Source organism: Salvelinus fontinalis, chromosome 33 (assembly GCF_029448725.1).
Source record: "Salvelinus fontinalis isolate EN_2023a chromosome 33, ASM2944872v1, whole genome shotgun sequence".
NCBI classification, from domain to species: Eukaryota; Metazoa; Chordata; class Actinopteri; order Salmoniformes; family Salmonidae; genus Salvelinus; species Salvelinus fontinalis.
The window spans coordinates 39,958,665-39,979,663 of NC_074697.1; the positions used below are offsets into that span (position 1 = coordinate 39,958,665).

General features: G+C 39.7%; 1 protein-coding gene across 1 annotated transcript in view; it reads right to left on the bottom strand.

Annotated features, from left to right (window-relative positions):
• The window catches only part of LOC129832227 (zinc finger FYVE domain-containing protein 1-like), a 29,068-nt gene that overhangs the window by 3,164 nt on the left and 4,905 nt on the right, over positions 1–20,999 (bottom strand). The window contains exons 2-9 of the mRNA XM_055896134.1: positions 3,780–4,284; positions 3,179–3,399; positions 2,845–2,951; positions 2,180–2,288; positions 1,820–1,917; positions 1,425–1,542; positions 899–1,069; positions 390–579 (exon numbers count right to left, since the gene is read on the bottom strand). Coding sequence (XP_055752109.1) covers positions 390–579; positions 899–1,069; positions 1,425–1,542; positions 1,820–1,917; positions 2,180–2,288; positions 2,845–2,951; positions 3,179–3,399; positions 3,780–4,284 — 1,519 coding nt within the window. The remainder of the gene's footprint in view (positions 1–389; positions 580–898; positions 1,070–1,424; positions 1,543–1,819; positions 1,918–2,179; positions 2,289–2,844; positions 2,952–3,178; positions 3,400–3,779; positions 4,285–20,999) is intronic.

Genomic DNA, 20,999 nt, shown 5'->3' on the forward strand with positions numbered 1-20,999 from the left:
TGAGAGGAGTCGTCTTTCGAGGGAGACATGAATGAACACTCACTATTCACATCAAACACCTTGGTTGTCTCCCAAACTGAACCCTATTCTCTTTGTTAGTGTACTACTTTTGGCCAGAGCCCAATGGTTCCAAGTAAGTAAAGTAAAGTAAGATGGTAAGTCTTCGGCAAGTAAGCGTTGTTCGAGCCAGAGTGGCCCACCTCGGTCAATAGTTCAGTATAAAAGGAACTGGGTACCATTTAGGGCATGTCCCTCATTCATTACAAAATAATAATAATACATTTGACTAAAAACTGATCCTGAATCAGACTAAGTAGGAGGTAACATCAGGTTTTACATTAACATCCACGGCCCAACACTGATCCTAAAACATTAGCTGGCATCCTGACCCTGGTTGGTGGTGTCGGTCCCTCCCTGGCGGTGGCAGGTGTCACAGACCCGGACGGGGGTGCTTCCCCAGCCCCTCTCGGGTACGGGCATCCTGCGGGTGGAGCAAGCCTGGCAGAAGCCCTCGCCACACCAACGACAGTGGTGCTTCCTCTCTGCCTCCTCAAAAGGCTTCTTACAGCAGTGACACATCTGGGGGACAGGGACAGAGCACAATAATGATTAGAATGTCAAGAGCCAGTAGTAAAACTATACACTCACAACCATACCAAACTGTTCAGTGCCACATTTGAGAATTAAAACAGCCAATTGTTGGTTTTACTCACTATAATGATAATATATTGGGTTTAGAATTAATGCTGTTTCTTTTGGTATTTGGGCACTGGGTCTATCACATTAATAAAAAGAGCTATTCTTAGGGCTCTGCTATTTGTTCAAAAAGCCTGTGAGTGTGTTGCTGGTCTAGATGCCGTGTTGCTGGTTCGATGATGCTGTGAGAGCGATGACTCACGGTGATGTCCGTGTTGGGTCTCCAATAGAGCGGGGCCACCTGGTCAGTGAGCCAGGACGTGACAGCCTTGGTGGGGCCCGTGCTGTACTCCGACACAGACTGGATCACAAAGCTCATCCCATCCAGCACCCTCTGCGCCGCATTCTGGTGGTCTGTCAGGAAGGCCTCAGACTGGACATAGAGACAGAGAGAGCAACGGTCAGAAGGAGAGGGAGGTCATCTTTGAATGCATTTGATATCTATGTTGGCAGTGTGTATTCATCCATTCATAATTGATGATGACCGTGACACATTAAAGTACAGTGTGCAGTGTTGATGTTGCCAGTGAGAGTAACATTACATTTGATAACGGACATACTTTGAAAGTTAAATATATGCCAGACAGTTTGCATATAAATTCCAACCTGTTCAGTCGCAAATGCATCTAAATATTCTCACTGGCACTTCAATTGAGCTTGAGTGACTGTTTGTCTGTAGTTCCTGCCAGTACAATGAGGGGTGTGTAGGACTAGGCGGCTCAGCTCACCCCCTCCCAGACGTGTTTGACCTCGGGCCGCACCACGCCGCTCTCTGGGTCCTGGTTGCCTAGCCAGTACTGCCGGCTGCGGTAGATGATACCACAGCTGCCACACTCCAGGACATACCTGGCAGGACAGGTGCACCGTGGAGAGAGTGGAAGGAAATATATAGTGCATTGGCTTAGATGGCAGAATGGATTCTATGTATCTGTAAATGAGTGGTACTTCATTGACTGGATGGTTGAAAGGGACATCTTTAATACCATCACAAAGTAAGTGTGTGTGTGTGTGTGTGTGTGTGTGTGTGTGTGTGTGTGTGTGTGTGTGTGTGTGTGTGTGTGTGTGTGTGTATATATATATATATCAGTGTCTGCAAAGAGTTCACATTACATCAACAACTCACCCAGACCAGGCGAACTTTGCCAACCCAAACCAGGGGTTGTCTGTGGAGGCTGAGGTTTTAGGAATGACAATAACCTCCCTGCCACCCTCATAGCACCTCTGCGTGGGTAGGATCAGATCAGGGAGAGAGCACACAACGTATGATTAATGCCAGCTTCATACCCTTGGTTCATGCATTTGCTAGTACTACAAATTGTTCAACACCATCTCCACAGGATTCAAGCCTATATCATACATAGAAGAATACTTTCTTGTCCATTTTCTTTTCAGATCACATTAATAAGTCTATATTGCTTTCAACCTAACTTAATGTATCTTTCTCTCTTAAGTCCCATCACAAACCATATGTGAAATGTCTTACCTTGCAGATGAGGACCTTGTTGTTGTACTGGTGAGCGTACTGACACAGTCCGTCTGCCAGGTGAGGGACCCTGTCTCTTAGATGGTTCATCCCGTTCTTACAGCGGATACTGAGGGGAAAGAAAACAAGGACAATTAATCCATCCATCACATACTTAACATCTCTGATCATCTGCCATGTTGGTTTCTCCTAGCGGCATAAGATGTTAGACGTGCATCATAACACATTTATAACGGTGACAAACAAGGCTTCATACTCAAGCAGTGAGAGCCTGTTAAACCAATGTCTAATTCTGGATATGAACACCAATCAGTACGTTTAGGGAAAATTCGGTTTCTGATCTAGCTCAAATTTCCCAAGTTAAAGAAGAAGCTGTACATAATGAAAACCCATAGAGATGTATGAGTTACATAGGACAAACAGACTTTTATGCCTCCTTTGTGGCAACCCACCTGGGAGGGACACATATCCTAGCACTACCTGCTCACGTGCAGCAGGTGAATACACCATTCATCAGCGCACACTGTAGCAAAGCATGGAAAATGGTTTGCAATGAAAACGAGAGCTTCAATTGGACAAATGCAGGTTAGTCCCTCCCCATTTAGTTTTGATTCATGTTATAGAGTTACTCAGATACATGCAGCAGACGCAGGGAAGTCACTTACTTGCAGCTGAGGCAGACTGAAGAGCAGGTGAAGTATTCGTCAGGGAAGAAGGAGTAGAGGGGGATTTTGTCGTCTAAGATCTCCCCACAGAACCTGTCACTCAGGGCCTGGAGCGGAGGGGAGAAGGAGAGGTGACGCCCAGGGGATGGAAGGGGAGGAGCCAAGCAGGGTCATGAGGTCAAAAAAACAAACATTCATTCATTGGTTGGTTTTTGGAAAGGCCTATTTACCCAGACAAGCACATTATTCCCATGAACATTAGCTAGTACCGGCATTACCTGTCTATCAAACAAATGAATTGTGCAACAATGCAAAGAGATAAACACACACAAACCTGCAGAGCGCTGAAGACGATGGCAGGTTGACGGGGCGATCGGGTGGCAGTGTTCCTGACTTGCTGGCGTACAGCCTCCAGGAGCAGAGAGTAGTTGGTCGGTGGAGTGATGGTCTGTGTGCCCACGTACTGCACTGAGCTGAAGGCCTCTGTACCCAGGCCCAGGTCATGGAAGCGTCTCTGGAGCTGAGTGTCTGCATAGCCAGGGACATCTATTCGCTCTTTGGGGACAAAGTAGAACAACGTCATGGATAGAGTTCACACACCCAACTGACTGTTGAGTAAATAGTGTAGTATGTGTGACTTTAGTAGTTGTATCTGTGGGTGTGTCTCACCCAGTGTAATGGCTGGGTGTGATTCTGAATTTAAATAATATGTTAGCGTGTTGGTGTTCAATTCAATAAAAAAAGTAATGTTATTTATCCCCAAGGCGCAATTACTTTGGGCAAATGAGTCTGAAACAACAACATGACAGCATAATCTAACCATTCCACAATGTGTTGTCTAACACAACTCATGAGCAAATTGTTGTGTAACGCATGTATAGAAACATATGATTGCATGTGGTGCATGTTAGTGACTGGGCCTCTCCTGTACATACCATGGCCCAGTAGCTGGGTGTGGGTGGTCTCCTGGAACACGATGACCGCCGGCCCCAGGGAGGAGAGGGGAACGTCCATGCCACAGCGGCTGGAGAGGGCGCGCAGCTCGGGGGTGAAGTGCTTCAGGTAGGCCCCTGATGCGCTGCTTAGGAACTGGAACATGTCGTTGTGCAGCCTCTCGGCCCGCGTGCGGTACACCACCACGTCCGATACGGCCAGCACCTTCAGCAGCAGACGCATGCGCTGGTTCTGGTTGGCCGCCGCCCCCAGCAGGCCCTCTGTGTCCAGAGCCACCAGGCCCAGCCCGGGGTCAAAGGCGGCCCACACGCCCACTGTGCAGGAGCTGGGGGACTTGGAGGTGTAGAATATGGTATCCCCGCCAAACAGGATATGGTTGAGGGTGTGGGACTTGCCGTCGCCCGTGTTGCCAAAGATGGAGAGGACCTTGATGCCCTGCATGTCCCTGCAGCCCAGCCTCTCCAGGAACTGAGCCTCATCATGGACCTGGGTTAATGTTGGAGAGGATGGGAGATCAAGTTATGTTATCGTTAGCTGTAGGATGTTGTGTTGTCAAATACATGTCAAATTACTTTTCCTGTAGGAGCAATTTAGGCTTACTTATGTAGTTGTTGTGGATATAGTTTATCTATCTTTATTCCACGTAATGTGTACACTAGAGGGCACTATATCGATTTGGGTCATGGGTTACATGTATCAGCAAACAGGGGACCAGGAAGTATGGAAGCAGATAGCTATGGAGAGAATACATGTAGATGTAATTACCGTAGGCGCATATTTTAGTTTCAATGTGTTAATGGCGAGCAGGGTAAGAACAACCACATAAACAGGACAAAATGGATCCTACATTAGCATTTGGCCTAACAATTATGTTATCAAAGGTAACTTTACGCTGACAAGTAGTCACAGGGCTCAACCTTACCCTTATTCATGACTCAAATTGCATTTCTTTACAATGAGCCATTGGACATCCCCTTTAGCCTTGTGAGGAAAAATGTCCCGATGCTCCGATGATACTCAAATCCGCTGTCTAAATGCAAATACGCCTTACACGCGTTGCAGTTTTTGTAACATTTGTAATTGGAACTTAACATTCATATAAGCGAGCAATAATTTTCCTTATCCAAAAGATACTTACTGTATGCAGTTTACAGGGCTCTACAGGTGTAACAATTTGAATCGCATATGCAACTAAATATTTTTGCTGTGCAACCTAGAATTTGAATTTAGGAGCATCAGTGCACATAGAAAAAACATCACCCAGATGATAATTGTTGCAATGATTACTTCACTGTACAGCAGCCCAGGTGCCATGCCCGTCATGCCTGCACCATTACTACGAAGAAAGCTGCTTGTTACTTAAGATATTTGTCTTTGCGTCTTTGCCTAATTTCTTTGTGTGCTCCTGCATTTTTCAACTTAGGCACACACGTGCTCCCTGTAAAAAAAAAGGTCAGCGTAGAGCCCTGGTTGAGGAAAGGTTATAAAAAAAATTGACCCCCTTTTATTTAGTTGTCTTGTTTTTTAAAGGGTTACAGGTACAAAAAGCAATCAAAGAAATGCATATAATGATCACCCCAACCTGTTCCATCCCTCAGTGCCCCATCCCTCCTTCCGTATCTTCCCTCTCCAACCAGAAACCATGCCTCCCACACCAGCAGTGCTGCCTGCTAGCGGTAATCTTCTATGATTCAAGGGGCTATTATCATTAAGTAACATAACTGATTCAAAGCATTGAATATTTAAATTCATGCACTTCAAAAAAAAAAAATATATATACATATATATATATATATTTTTACTTTGCCCCAGAAGCATATAACTGCGGGCACTCCGATATCATATGAAGGAATGTGCTTACCTGATGTAGGGTACACAGTGAACAGTTGGGGACAATTTCAACGTTAAACATTTCCTTGGTGTTAAATACAGTCTGTGAACAAACTGAAAATGTATAAGTTGATGGTTTCGGTTTACGGGATGCCAAGGTCATATTTATCCATATTCTATTCCAGTTAAACGGTTGTCCGGATTCAATTAGATCTGTGGACCATACTTTAATGGCTATCCCAGAATGACCTTTCCAAAAGTTGTTTCTATATATTTTAGAGATCAGTCCTTTCAGGAGCCCAGATCATTTATTTATAAATCCAATCATTGGATGGTTTGGTAGTTGGATTTCCTAAGGGATTCCATATGAAAAAAAGAAATAGTAAATATAGAAAAAAGAAGTTGCCTGGTAATGTGTATGTATCTTTCAAATTTTGGAATGTTCTCAAACCCTTGCTGTCCATGATATCAGTAAGGGTATGGAGATTACATATTTGGACCATTGGGGGGGGGGGGGGTGCAAAAGGCCACCTTCCAGATAACAAGACATTATTGTGAAATATTGGAGTATGGGCATGCCATTTTGATTCCCAGTTACATTGCTTTTCAATTTTGCGCCAAATAATAATAAGCCTCGAGGGTAGTTTTAATTATTTAAGGGATACTGTATATCAGTGAAGACCACTTCTTCCAGGGTAATAGAAGACACCATATTTCTCTCTATACTTGGCCAGGGGGGCAGAAGAATTATGCCTAAACCAATTTAGGATGGGGCGGAAATACAATTTAAAGTTTGGCTCGGATAGTCTTCCTACGTCTTTTCCTTTTTGTAAAATGTTTTATTTTATCCTGAGTCGTTTACATTGCCATATACACTAATGTTCAAACGTTTGGGGTCACTTAGAAATTTCCTTGTTTTTGAAAGAAAAGCACATTTTTTGTCCATTAAAATAACATCAAATTGATCAGAAATACAGTGTAGACGTTGTTAATGTTGTAAATTATTACTGTAGCTGGAAACGGCAGATTTTTTAATGAAATATCTACATAGGCGTACAGAGGCCCATTATCAGCAACCATTCCTCCTGTGTTCCACGTTGTGTTAGCTAATCCAAGTTTATCATTTTAAAAGGCGAATTGATCATTAGAAATACCTTTTGCAGTTATGTTAGCGCAGCTGAAAACCATTGTTCTGATTAACCTCTTTGGGCTCAAGGGGCAGTATTGAGTAGTCAGATAAAAGGTGCCCATTTCAAAAAGGCCTCGTACTCAATTCTTGCTCGTACAATATGCATATTATTATTACTATTGGATAGAAAACACTCTCTAGTTTCTAAAACTGTTTGAATTATATCTGTGGGTGAAACAGAACTGGACTTAGAGCAATTTTCCTATGTGTATGTCAGAATGCAGAATTTTGCTGGCTGTTCTGAGACCTGTGTATTAATTTGCCTGTCCTCTATTGGTTGAGATGCACTGCATACGCCTTCCACTGGGTGTCAGCGAATAGGGAGAGTTGAAATGGAGTTTCTACGTAGTTCCCAAAGGTTATAAATTGCTTGGAACCGAAGTGTCCCATCTTTCCACTCTTCGCTCTGACGCAGGGATGTCATTTTAGAAGCTCCCGTTTTAGCTCCTAGATATATCCGGCTCTGTTTTTATTCGATATAGGTGTTGAAGACATCGTAATGTTATTATTTTAAACCGAATTATATCAGTTTATGTCAGTATATTGCGATTTTCGGGTATTTATTTTCGTGACGTTGTAGGAAGTTGGGTATCTCTGGCCCACATGGCTATTGTTTACTGCTAATTGCAACGTTGAAGACGACGTTCTCCAACCTAGCAACGATTCTTTTGGACAAAGGACACCTTTCCCAAGATTCTGATGGGAGTTCATCGAAAAGTAAGAACTATTTATGCTGATAATTCATTGTTCTGTTGAAAAATGTCAAATGCATAAGACGCCATTTCCTGCAGTGTAGCCTTGCGTTATCGCAGCCTGTATTGCGCAGTAAGGTTAATTTTAAAAATGTAATTCAGCGATTGCATTAAGAACTAATTTGTCTTTCAATTGCTGTCCAACCTGTATTTTTTTTGTCAAGTTTATGAATAGTTTTCGATAAGAATAGGTGCCTTTACAAGATGGCGCCGGACAGATTGCTTGACGTTATAGACACTATTCTCATTGTATAAGCACGATTTGTGTCGCTAAATATGCACATTTTCGAACAAACTCTATATGCATTGTGTAATATGATGTTATAGGACTGTCATCTGAAGAATTCTGAGAAGGTTAGTGAAAAAATTAATATATTTTGGTGGTTTATACGTTATAGCTATTTTTGCCTTGAATCAATGCTGGTGTGATGTTTGCTATTGTGCTAAGCTAATATAACGCTATATTGTGTTTTCGCTGTAAAACACTTGATAAATCGGAAATATTGTCTGGAATCACAAGATGCCTGTCTTTCAGAAATGTTTTATGATGAGTATTTAGTTATTTGGCGTTGGTGTCTGTAATTTTTCTGTCTGCTTTCGGTGCAATTTCTGACTGTAGCTGCAATGTAAACTATGATTTATACCTGAAATATGCACATTTTTCTAACAAAACATATGCTATACAATAAATATGTTATCAGACTGTCATCTGAAGAAAGTTGTTTCTTGATTAGTGGCTATTTATATCTTTATTTGGTCGAATTTGTGATAGCTACTGTTGGAGTAAAAAACTGATGGAGTAAAAATAGTGGTGTCTTTTGCTAACGTGGTTAGCTAATAGATTTACATATTGTGTCTTCCCTGTAAAACATTTAAAAAATCGTACATGTTGGCTTGATTCACAAGATGTGTACCTTTCATCTGGTGTCTTGGACTTGTTAATGTGTGAAAGTTAAATATTTAAAAAATATATATTTTGAATTTCGCGCCCTGCACTTTGAGCTGGCTGTTGTCATAAGTGTACCGACGTCGGGCTTGCACGCCAAACAGGTTAAAGAAGCAATAAAACGGGCCTTCTTTAGACTAGTTGAGTATCTGGACCATCAGCATTTGTGGGTTCGATTACAAGCTCAAAATGGCCAAAAACAAAGAACTTTCTTATGAAACTGCCAAGAAACTGAAGATCTCATACAACGCTGTGTACTACTCCCTTCACAGAACTGCCTAGAAAGCCAGCATCCCAGAGTCGCCTCTTCACTGTTGACGTTAAGACTGGTGTTTTGCTGGTACTATTTAATGAAGCTGCCAGTTGAGGACTTGTGAGGCGTCTGTTTCTCAAACTAGACACTAATGTACTTGTCCTCTTGCCCAGTTGTGCACCGGGGCCTCCCACTCCTCTTTCTATTCTGGTTAGGGCCAGTTTGCACTGTACGAGATCTTTAGTTTCTTGGCAATTTCTTGCATGGAATAGCCTTCAATTTGGCGTCACAAACTGGATGATTGATTTTGCCTGTGGAGCTTTCCAGTGGGGGTCTGCGAGGAAAACCAGTGGCACATTTTATGAAGCGTGAGGGAAATTCCTGTCTGACCAAAAGAGGACAAGGACCCAGCCAGACCAGACCCTTACTGTGAACTGCACAGGGGGAGACATCATCTGTGAACAATTGAGGGACATGTCTACTGAATTTCAGTAAGTCAACTTAAAAATGTTTTTTAATAAAAATTCAAATAAATGATGAAAACTAAATTAAGGCGAGTAACACATAAAAAGGTACCCATAGTCTTATAGGAGAAGGCTATTCACTAGTCATGAGAAGACTAGAGCGAGGACGTAACGGTACCATGGAAATCCCCACTGACAGCTGTCTGTAGGCATTTATTAGAGAAGTGTCTACGTGGTCTGCAGCCACTACTAATAGCATGTGGTGTTATTATATATGTATGTGAAAGATACATGTGGTGCATAAGAAGTAACGACAGAGAATCATTGAAGATGCACATGGGGTAATAAGGGAGATTACAGAGTGTGTTTGGGAATAGTGCTAAGTGAATGTTAAAGTTGTGTGAGTGTGTAAAGGACGTGTTAAACTGATTTATTGAAATTTGGATATTAAGCTGATGAAACATGGATAATAAGAGGATTAAAATGTAGCTACTAAGTACTGAGTGAATGAGAGCTGTCAGGGGACTAGCTCCGGTGTGAAAGAGGTCGGAATCAATACCCCAACCAGTTCTGTGTGAGCTGAGTTTTCGATCTATAACATTATCTACAGTTCTGTTATCTAGGGGTTTCGTCCACCACCACCCATCGTAGTCTGGGACTACTAGCACGAGGTGTTATTGAGCACGGGGTGTTTTATATATATATATAGGAAGTAGCGGCAAGATAACTGTGGTGCATAGGGTGCAACAATATACTTTTCTATATGGTCTGAACCACTGATAATAGCACGAGGTGTTATTGTAGGCATTTAGGAATCGTTGAAGATGCACATGGGGTGGTGTGGATGTAAATACCTAAGTCCACCACCGCCCTTCGGATCTACAGGTAGAGGATAACATCTCAGGATCTCAATCGAGGATAACAAGTCTCATTAGTAACGAGGATAACATGTCTCAGTGGAGTTTGATGGCATAACGTTATTATGTATGTGGATATGAAAGGAGAAAGTATTATACCCGAATATGCTTTTACTAGGGATAACATATAAAGAGTATAATTGGTTACTAGAGATAAAGTAACATATGAAGAGTATAATGGGTTACTAGTGATTTGATGAAGTAACAAAAGATTACTTCCCGGAGACGTACGTATGTGGTCTAAAAAGTATTAAGAGAATTTAATAGTATAATGGGTTACTAGATTTGATAAAGTAACAATGTATCAATGCATCATGGGTTACTAGAGTTTAACTTGCTACTGTGAAAGTTGATCCCAGAAAGAGACTCTAGTCTCGAAATCTACCTCAAAAAAGAAAGCTCCCTCCAAAATGTATCTCTTCCCTTCTGAATTGGCAGATGTATTTTATAAATTCAGCGCATTACATGTTCATCTTAAAATAATAGATATTTAATAAGTGTGAAGCAAAAATGTAATATCCAACAGAAATTGGTAATAAATATTAAGAGGTAACATTGTTAGGGTAGACTAAAATTAAAACAATGCCTTCCAATACAGAGATAGTTATCATGTTTGTTTTGTTTTAAATCTTGCAATATGGGGAAAAGTAGAACATTGAGAGTGATCCGAGTGTATTAGCAGTAGAGATTGAGAAGGTCTTCCTATTGGGAAGAAGGGAGTCCTAGTCGAGGGAAACAGATATGGAGACTAGCGAAAGTAACAAAGTGCATGATAATTGGCTTTCAGGTAACACTCTAATAATGCAATGTCTTAGTAATTTGAAGAAATAATGTTTCAATACAAGGTCACATGACGAACAGAGGGATTGAGCATTGGGACTGATATTAAATTAGAGGCCACCATCTGGTGTTTGGGTTAGCGATACGTTTCCTGTGAAACAGATAGCCGTCAGTACTCATTGAATTCAAACAGGCTGTAAGGGACTCAGTGGGACAGAGGTATAAATAATTGAATAAGAGACATTTTTGACAATTTCATAGTATTATAACTCAATTCTACAGTTTGGGTAACACAAATGATTTAAGCAAGAAGGTAATGTCATCTAAAAAATATTCTGTTTCCATTATGTGGATCTGTGTCCAGAATTGAAGTAGATCCAAGCAAATGTTTTTAGTACTGAATATTGAGCACCAACATTTTGAAGGTCCTAGCAGATTTGTTAAACAGGTTTCATATTTTGACTAGTTGAGTTTACAGGGACATATGTCAATGCAACAGGTCAAAAAGATAAGATTACATCCACATTGAACTCCAGATACAGACTGATCCAGTTTAATTTCCTCCATCAGCTCTATAATCACCCCATCTAGACTGCACATGTTCAACCCTGATATCTCCTCCCTATGTTTTAGATGTGGCTCAGATGAAGGAACATTCCTCCATTCCACTTGACAGTGTTCAAAACTACACGGTTTCTGGCAGGGGGTATGCGATATCATATCCTCAATTCACGGGGCTGCATTCCCTTTAGACCCGGAGGTCTGTCTACAGGGTAACTTTACTAACTCCAATCTTAGGCAAAACCATACTATAAAGCTAACAGAAATATTGCTAGCGTTTGCCAAGAAATGTAATGCCTTGAAATGGAAACCGGATTCCTCCCTGCCAGTTGCAATGTGGCTATCGGAAGTTAAAAGTTGTATCCAACTGGAGAAAATAACTTACTGCTTGAGGAATAAGTTACAGACATTTTACAGAATTTGGCAACCTTTTATTGACTATATGGAGAATCTCCCCCTACATCCCATTGACTGAATCTCTATATAATCCTTATATAATGTTTCACACGTAATGTATAATATGTAGCTTACGGCAGGTGACCATATGATCCAATGTCTCATTATTATTATTTTTTTATTTGACTCTTTATTATGACTTATTTATGTTTGTATATATATTTTTTTTTGTTACGCTCGTCTGTTACTGTCACTTTGTCCTATTGTTGTCTAATATCTTTTCACTTTTGTTTTGAATGTTGGAAAATTGGAAAATGCAAAAATATAACATTTAAAAAAAGATAAGATTCCTAAGCCTATTCCGCTTAACAGGACACTGTCATCTGACGTGTCTGAAGTATACATTCTGTATATACATGGTTTTATCAAGACTTCATGACAAAGACGCAGTAAACTCAAATAAGATTAACCTGTTTTGGCTGCAGGGGCAGTATTGAGTAGCTCTGATAAAAGGTGCCCATTTCAAACGGCCTCGTACTCAATTTTTGCTCGTACAATATGCATATTATTATTACTATTGGATAGAAAACACTCTCTAGTTTCTAAAACCGTTTGAATTATGTCTGTGAGTAAAACAGAACTCATTTGGCACAAACTTCCTGACCAGGAAGTGGAAAGTATGAAATCGAGGCTCTGTTCTGGGTCCTGCCTATAAATGGGCATGATACCTATTAGTATACATGCACGTCATACACCTTCCCCTGGTTGTCAAGAGGCAGTGAGAGAAGAAATGGGGTATTTATCTTGGTCTGAGATGGAATATGTCCTCTTGGAATGACGTGTCACCGATTTCCTGTTTTCAGGAAGGCGCGAGGAGGACAGTGGGATTGCCTTTGAAAAGCTGTCGTTATAGGCGACTACTATCTCCGGCTTTGATTTTATTTGATACATGTGACCATATCATCGTAAAGTATGTTTTTTCAATATAGTTTAATCAGATTATTGACATTTTTTCGGGAGTTTTGCCGTGTTCCGTTCTCTTCCGTTTGTTGACATGGAGAGATTCGTGCCACTTGGCTAGTGTGCTTGCTAAATCGAGAGGGAGAGTGGCCGTTCTAAATCCAAACAACGATTGTTCCCGACAAAGGACCCCTTGTCCAACATTCTGATGAAAGATCAGCAAAAGTAGGAAACATTTTATGATGCTATTTCATATATCTGTCGTACATGTGAACTAGTCGTCGGCGCCCAGCTTTGGGTACTCTAGCTATACCGAAGCTGTATGTCGAAATTAAGTTATTTTTTAGAATTCTAACAAGGCGATTGCATTAAGAACTAGTGGATCTATCATTTCCTATACAACATGTATTTTATAGTTATGTTTATAAATAGCTATTTGGTCAGAATATGTGTGTCAGTAAAAAATCCGGACGTTGTGGGAAAAAGTAGCTAAGTTAGCACAATGTATAACCATTGATTTCAGCTCTAAATATGCACATTTTCGAACAAAACATAAGTGTATGTATAACCTGATGTTATAGGACTGTCATCTGATGAAGAATATCAAGGTTAGTCAAAAATTATATATCTTTTACTGGTTTGTTACGATCGCTAACTTTTACTGCTGGGAAATGGCTTGTGTTTTTGGCTATTGTGGTAAGCTAATATAACGCTATATTGCGTTTTCGCTGTAAAACACTTAATAAATCGGAAATATTGGCTGGAATCACAAGATGCCTGTCTTTCATTTGCTGTACACTATGTATTTTTCAGAAATGTTTTATGATGAGTATTTAGGTATTTGGCGTTGGTGTCTGTAATTATTATGTCTGCTTTCGGTGCAATTTCTGATTGTAGCTGCAATGTAAACTATGATTTATACCTGAAATATGCACATTTTTCGAACAAAACATAGATTTATTGAATAACATGTTATAAGACTGTCATCTGATGAAGTTGTTTGTTGGTTAGTTTGGTTGGTTCTTGGTTAGTTAGGTTGGCTTTGTGCATGCTACCTGTGCTGTGAAAAATGTCTGTCCTTTTTTGTATTTGGTGGTGAGCTAACATAAATATACGTGCTGTTTTCGCTGTAAAACCTTTTAAAAATCGGACATGTTAGCTGGATTCACAAGATGTGTACCTTTCATTTGCTGTATTGGACTTGTTAACCTGTTTGGGCTGCAAGCCCGACGTCGGAACGAAAATGACAACAGCTGCAGGGCGCGAAATTCAAAATCTATTTTTTTGAAATATTTAACTTTCACACATTAACAAGTCCAATACAGCATTTGAAAGATAAACATCTTGTCAATCCAGCCAACATGTCCGATTTTTTAAATGTTTTACAGAGAAAACACCACATATATTTATGTTAGCTCACCACCAAATACAAAAGTGGACAGACACGTATGAATATGATTATGATGTATGAATTATGATTCAAGTAGCATGCACAAGCCAACCGAAATAAACTAAAACCAACCTAAAGAACCCAGAAAAAACTACCTCAGATGACAGTCATATAACATGTTACACAATAAATCTATGTTTTGTTCATAAAAAGTGCATATTTGAGCTATAAATCAGTTTTACATTGATGCTACCATAAATGCTACCACATAGCTACAGTCTGAATCCAGACGGGAGTAGCCAGAGAAAATACATACACCAACGTCGACTACTAATTACACCTCATAAAACATTTCAGAAAAACATATGGTGGATAGCTAATGAAAGACAGATATCGTGTGAATAAAGCCAATATTTCCGATTTTTGAAGTGTTTTACAGCGAAAACACAATATATCGTTATATTAGCTAACAACATAAGCTAGCATAAGGCAGCACTAGCATAAGTCAAGCGCTAGCCTAGCACAGTTAGCACAGTTAGCATACAACAGTTCGACAGATATATGAAAAAGCATCCCAAATTGGGTCCTTATCTTTGTTGATATTCCATCAGAATGTTGTAACGGGGTCCAATGTCCAGTACAGTCTTTAGTTGGGTTCCAGAACGAAATATTTCCCTCTTTGGTTAGCAAGCACCACGGCTATGCGGCGCTAAACTTTCTGTCTTCAAAACATTCTTCCAAAACATCACGTCTAAAGTCCAGAATAAATTGCAATAATATAATTAAAGTATATTGAAAAAACATACTTTAGGATGATTTTGTGACATGTATCAAATAATATCGAAGTCAGAGATCATATTCACCGTTATCGACCTTCTTCCAGTAGCCGAGACCAAATTCTGTTTCGCGCCCGGAATTTTTTTTTAACTGCGCAGGTCTCACAAGAAGGTGTGGTATTCAGTCCATGGACGAGATATTCGACTCCTTTCAATTCTCACTTCCGCATTACACCCTGATGAAGGCGTGTGACGTGTTTCTACGGTCCTAAGTGTAATGACCTTTTATAGACAAGGTCTTAACCTGTCTAGGATCAGCGTGGCGCTAGCGGCACACCCCCCCCCCCCCCACTGAAAAACCAGTGCCGCGAAATTCAAAAAAAATATTTTTTTAAAATATTTAACTTTCACACATTAAAGTCCAATACAGCTAATGAAAGACACAGATCTTATGAATCCAGTCAACATTTCCGATTTTTAAAATGTTTTACAGGGAAGACACAATATGTAAAGATGTACATCTATTACCTAAAAACACATTAGCATAATCCACCATCTTTTATTTGTCCACCAACACCAGTAGCCATCACCAATTCGGCTAAACTAAGATATTTATAGCCCCTAACCAACAAAAAAACTCATTAGATGACAGTCTGATAACATATTTATGGTATGGGATAGGTTTTGTTAGAAAAAAGTGCATATTTCAGGTATATGGCATAGTTTACAATTGCACCCACCATCACAAATGGACTAGAATAATTACAATGAGCAACGTGTTTACCTAACTACTAATCATCAAACATTTCGTAAAAATACACAGCATACACGAATCGAAAGACACAGATCCTGTGAATACAGACAATATTTCAGATTTTCTAAGTGTCTTACAGCGAAAACACAATAAATCGTTATATTAGCTTAGCACATAGCAATTAGCAGCCCAGCATTGATTCTAGCCAAAGTGAGCGATAAAAGTCAACATCGCCAAAAGATATTAATTTTTTCACTAACCTTCTCAGAATTCTTCCGATGACACTCCTGTAACATCACATTACAACATGCATATACAGTTTGATCGAAAATGTTTATATTTAGCCACCAAAATCATGGTTAGACAATGTGAAATGTAACTCGGCTGGTCAGAATTTGTCCTTGCGCCACTTAGACAGTGATCTACTCTTATACATAAATACTCATAAACGTGACTAAAAAATATAGGGTGGACAGGGATTGATAGACAATTTAATTCTTAATACAATTGCGTTATTACATTTTTTAATTTATCCTTACTTTTCAATACAGTTTGCGCCAAGCGAAGCTACGTCAAAAAACATGGCGTCCTAAGCCACTAAAATGTTTCGACAGAAACACGATTTATCATAATAAAAATGTCCTACCTTGAGCTGTTCTTCCATCAGTATCTTGGGCAAAGGATCCTTTCTTGGGAGAAATCGTCTTTTGGTGGAAAGCTGTCCTCTTGCCATGTGGAAATGTCAACTACGTTCGGGATGAACTGAAAAGCGTGCCCAACTTTTCACATCGTTGCAAAAATAAATGTCCCAAAATCGCACTAAACGGATATAAATTGCTATAAAACGCTTTAAATTAACTACTTTGTGATGTTTGTAACTCCTATAACGAGTGAAAAGATGACCGGAGAAATATAACAGGCTAAACTAACGCTTGGAACAGGAGAGGGTCGGTGTCTTCCACGCGCGTTACGCAGCAAGAAAAGACTTGCTAGCTAAAGGTTTTTTTCATTTGTAGGGCCTGTGAACGAGCAATCGAGCCCGTTGGAATCGTCATCACGTAAAGGCATCCAGGGGAAGACGTAAGAAGTGTCCGTATAGTCATAGCAACGACAGTGCCCTTTTAACTGACTTCAGAAAAGTGCCCAACATTTCTCAAATCTGACTCCATGTCAGGGAAATTGCTGTAGAATGGGCTCTGTTCCACTTAGAGACAAAATTTCAACTCCTATAGAAACTATAGACTGTTTTCTATCCAATAATAATAATAATATGCATATTGTACGATCAAGGATTTTGTGGGAAGCCGTTTAAAAAATTAGCCACATTAGCATAAATAGTCTAAACAGCGCCCCCATCCCCAACAGGTTAAAGAGACACATCGCATTTTGGAAATCTCAATTCGGCTGGGAAAATGGCTGTAAAAATATTTCTGTTCGACTTAGAGAAATAATTCAAACCTTTTTAGAAACTATAGACTGTTATCTATCCAACAGTAGTAAATATATGCATATTGTAAAATAAAAAATTTCTTAAGAGGCCGTTTGAAAATGTGCACATATTTTCCAGTTTTTTCAATATTCACCCTGCAGCCACAACAGGTTTAATGTGTGAAAGTTAAATATTAAAAAAAAAAAATCTTTTGAATTTCACGCCCTGCACTTGAGCTGGCTGTTGTCATATTGTGGGCGGCCTCGGGCTGCAGCCATAAGAAGTTAAGAATTTTTAGGACTGATTAAGATGTGCAAACTAAGTACATGTTTATTTTCTTCCAGGATTTATGGAATGTCCACTACCAAGTTCTGATGAGTTGACCAATTATTCTGTATCTCTCCCTTTGAAATGCTTTCTGAGGCAGGTGCCTTAGGAGAACAGTTAGTATAAAGGTACCCGAATCTGGCTGTTAAGGGAGCTTCCAAAATAAGTAAGGCCTGGCAATTTTGTTTGTTTTTAGCACCCACACACAACCTACCTGTTAATTAATATTTATTAGTGGTGTTAATACTGATTTGTTGTGTGGGGTCTTTTTATTTTTAGTGGATTTTTCACAGGTTAGAAAGGATGCACCTTAAACAAAGGCCATTTTCTGAAGTATCTATTGTCAGTTTTGGCTGCACACATGTAAATTATCTTGATAAGAAATGTACTGAAAAACCCAATGTAAACAAAATGTTTGGAACGTTAAATAACATCTGAAGTACAGGGAAAGAAAAGGGAAAGAAACACTCACTTAGTGGGCTTGAATGACCTCTGTTCTGACTTTCTGATGAGGCCTGAGCACCCTCACTAGAAAGACTAGAGACATTTAAATGGGATATGTAAACACTAATAACTAGAAAGAAGTTTATAATTTAGCAATGGTCCTGTGTGTGATTCAGACCACGAGAAGGACAGAGAGAGAGCGCTGCCCCTGAATGAGGGACACTTGTCTCTAGTCTATTTTACCATTACCTTATGGGATACAATTATTTCCTTGTTTTTTTGGAACACATGAATCACGATGTGAGTCATGTGTTTAAATGGGGAATAACTAGTCCCCCTGGGGCCCTTTTGTAAATATGCAAATAGATTTTCTTCACATGCCTGCCACTAAAATAAAAAAGATATGATGTTAATGGTTGACAGTTACTCCAAATGGACTTAAGTTTTCCCCCCTCGAGTGATATATGAAGAAGTGTATCGAGTGATATATGAAGAAGTGTATCGAGTGATATATGAAGAAGTGTATCGAGTGATATATGAAAAAGTGTATCGAGTGATATATGAAGAAGTGTATCGAGTGATATATGAAGAAGTGTATCGCTGTTGTTGTTTTGTTTTCTTTGCTTTTGTCTTGTGTCAATAACAAATGTCACCAGATTGGGTCTGCTGGATGGTGGGAATTTCTCCCTAAGCATTAGCCCTCTAACTCCCTGACCCTGTAACTCCGCCAAGATGATAGGGAAGTGTAAGCCAATTTGGGAGGGGAAAAAATGGTTTCCCCTGTGTGTTGTTATTCTCTTTGATATTTGTCTTAGACATTTGTATTAAGAATATTGGAAGCAGTAATAATTTGTCATACAGTGAATAGTTTGTCTGGATTTCATGAATCAGAAATGCCCTAAACTAAAACTGTTGTTCTGGTCTGTCCTCTCTCGAGGTTATGGCGAAGGTGACCACAGATGGTATCTAGATGCATGGAAGGGATACTGGAGCCGACCCCCACGACATTGGGGGACCTAACAGCATAGGTGGAAGTCCCCTCGATGTCCAGGGGATGACAAATTGATCACAGAATGTAGGATTTTGTAGTAATGAAACATTGAAAAAGCCATCAGCACTTTTATGAGAAACTGACATTTGAAGTTGGCAGTAGAAAGTGTAGTGGTCAGACAAGCTCTTATGTCAAATTTCTATTTTCTTAAAGAAACTAGGGTTGTAGATAGTAGTATGAAATAGATTTGTGAGAATGATTTATGCCTGTTTGACTAAAAAGTGTACTCTTTTGCCTTAGGAATATGTGCTCGTCAGGAATCAATGAAGTTGTAATCAGAGACTATATGCTGGAGAGCCTTGGTTGCGTCTGGATTGTAGTTATTCATATTAGATTTGTCCCACATGTCAATCATGTCTGTCCCAATAACCAGATGGAATTCAGCTAATTCTAACAATATGCTGATCAGAAAATGAGAATAAAAAAACGTAGGATCATATGAATTTGGAGCGTACACATTAATAAAAGGGCATTTTCTTTCCATTATGGATACATTTAAGGAAAGTGATTCTGCCTTCTTGGTCTTCCCATTTACACAAGATGGTAATTTTGAGTTTCTTATGTATCATTATGATTACACCTTTAGTTTTGTTTGGGGTTTATGAAAAAGCAGCCAGTTTGTACAAATGGTTCTTTATTCTATGAGTCCTTTTGGAGCAGGTGTGTTTCTTGGAGCATTGCTATATCTACATGGTTTTTTGATAGGATATCAAGACACCCAGAACGTTTAATAGAACCGTTTAGGAATTTCTAATTCACCCCTTCCTGGACTCTACAAGGTGTTTCAAGTTGACTGGATGTCCTTCGGGTGGTGGACCATTCTTGATACACATGGGAAACCGTTGAGCGTGAAAAACCCAGCAGCGTTGCATTCCTTGACACACTCAAACCGGTGCGCCTGGCACCTACGTCCATACCCCGTTCAAAGGCACTTCAATATTGTGTCTTGCCAATTCACACTCTGAACGGCACACCATGTCTCAATTGTCTCAAGGCTTAAAAATCCTTCTTTAATTAGTGGATTTAATAAGTGACATCAATAAGGGATCATAGCTTTCAACTGGATTAATCTGGTCTCAGTCGATGTCATGGAAAGAGTAAGTGTTCCTAATATTTTGAACACTCAGTGTATGTGCTTTTTAATCATGCTCATCTAGTGTGGAGGTTGACGGGGAACAATAACAAAACCAGCTGATATTACCAATAATTTTGCAGATTTTCTTTTACAAAGAAAATGAATTTACTGAGTGATAACGTAAACACTCATTCTTCCAAACAAGCTATTGTCCAATAGATTGATGATCATATTATGACCAAAAACAACTGCTCTTTTAGCCTACAAATGGTGTCAGTAGAGGTGTTAAACCTATTGAAGTCATTAACCGATGGAAAATCTACAGGTTATGATTTTATGGAGAAAAGAAAACTGCTATGCTGCTCCCCAGATTGCAGCTCCACTGAAATAGATATTTAATTGGTCACTGGAAAATGCATGGAAGCATGCTAAACTATGTACAATCCCGAAAGAAAGCAAAGAACCCATTACTCCTGCTAATAGTCGACCAATTAGTCTACTCCTTCACTCAGTAAGATATTGGAGGGTATTGTGAGTAGACATATGGGAGTACATGAAAAATAATGATCTGATTACAGCCAATCAGCATGCTTATCGCAAAAACCATTCCACTACCACTGCATTGGTTGACATGACTGACAAGTGGCTCCTTGCTATGGATAATGGCAGGTTTGTGGGTGTACTATTTTTAGATTTCAGTGTAGCATTTGATTTAGTTGATCATTAAATAATTTTGGCAAAATTATTGCATTATGAGTTTAAGGAGGTAGCATTGAATTGAGTACAGTCAAATCTCACTAACAGGAAACAGTCCACCTATATCAATGGGTCGTTTTCTTCCCCTCATGCTTTAAACTGTGGAATACCGCAGGGCAGCTGCGTTGGGCCACTTTTTTACTTAATATAT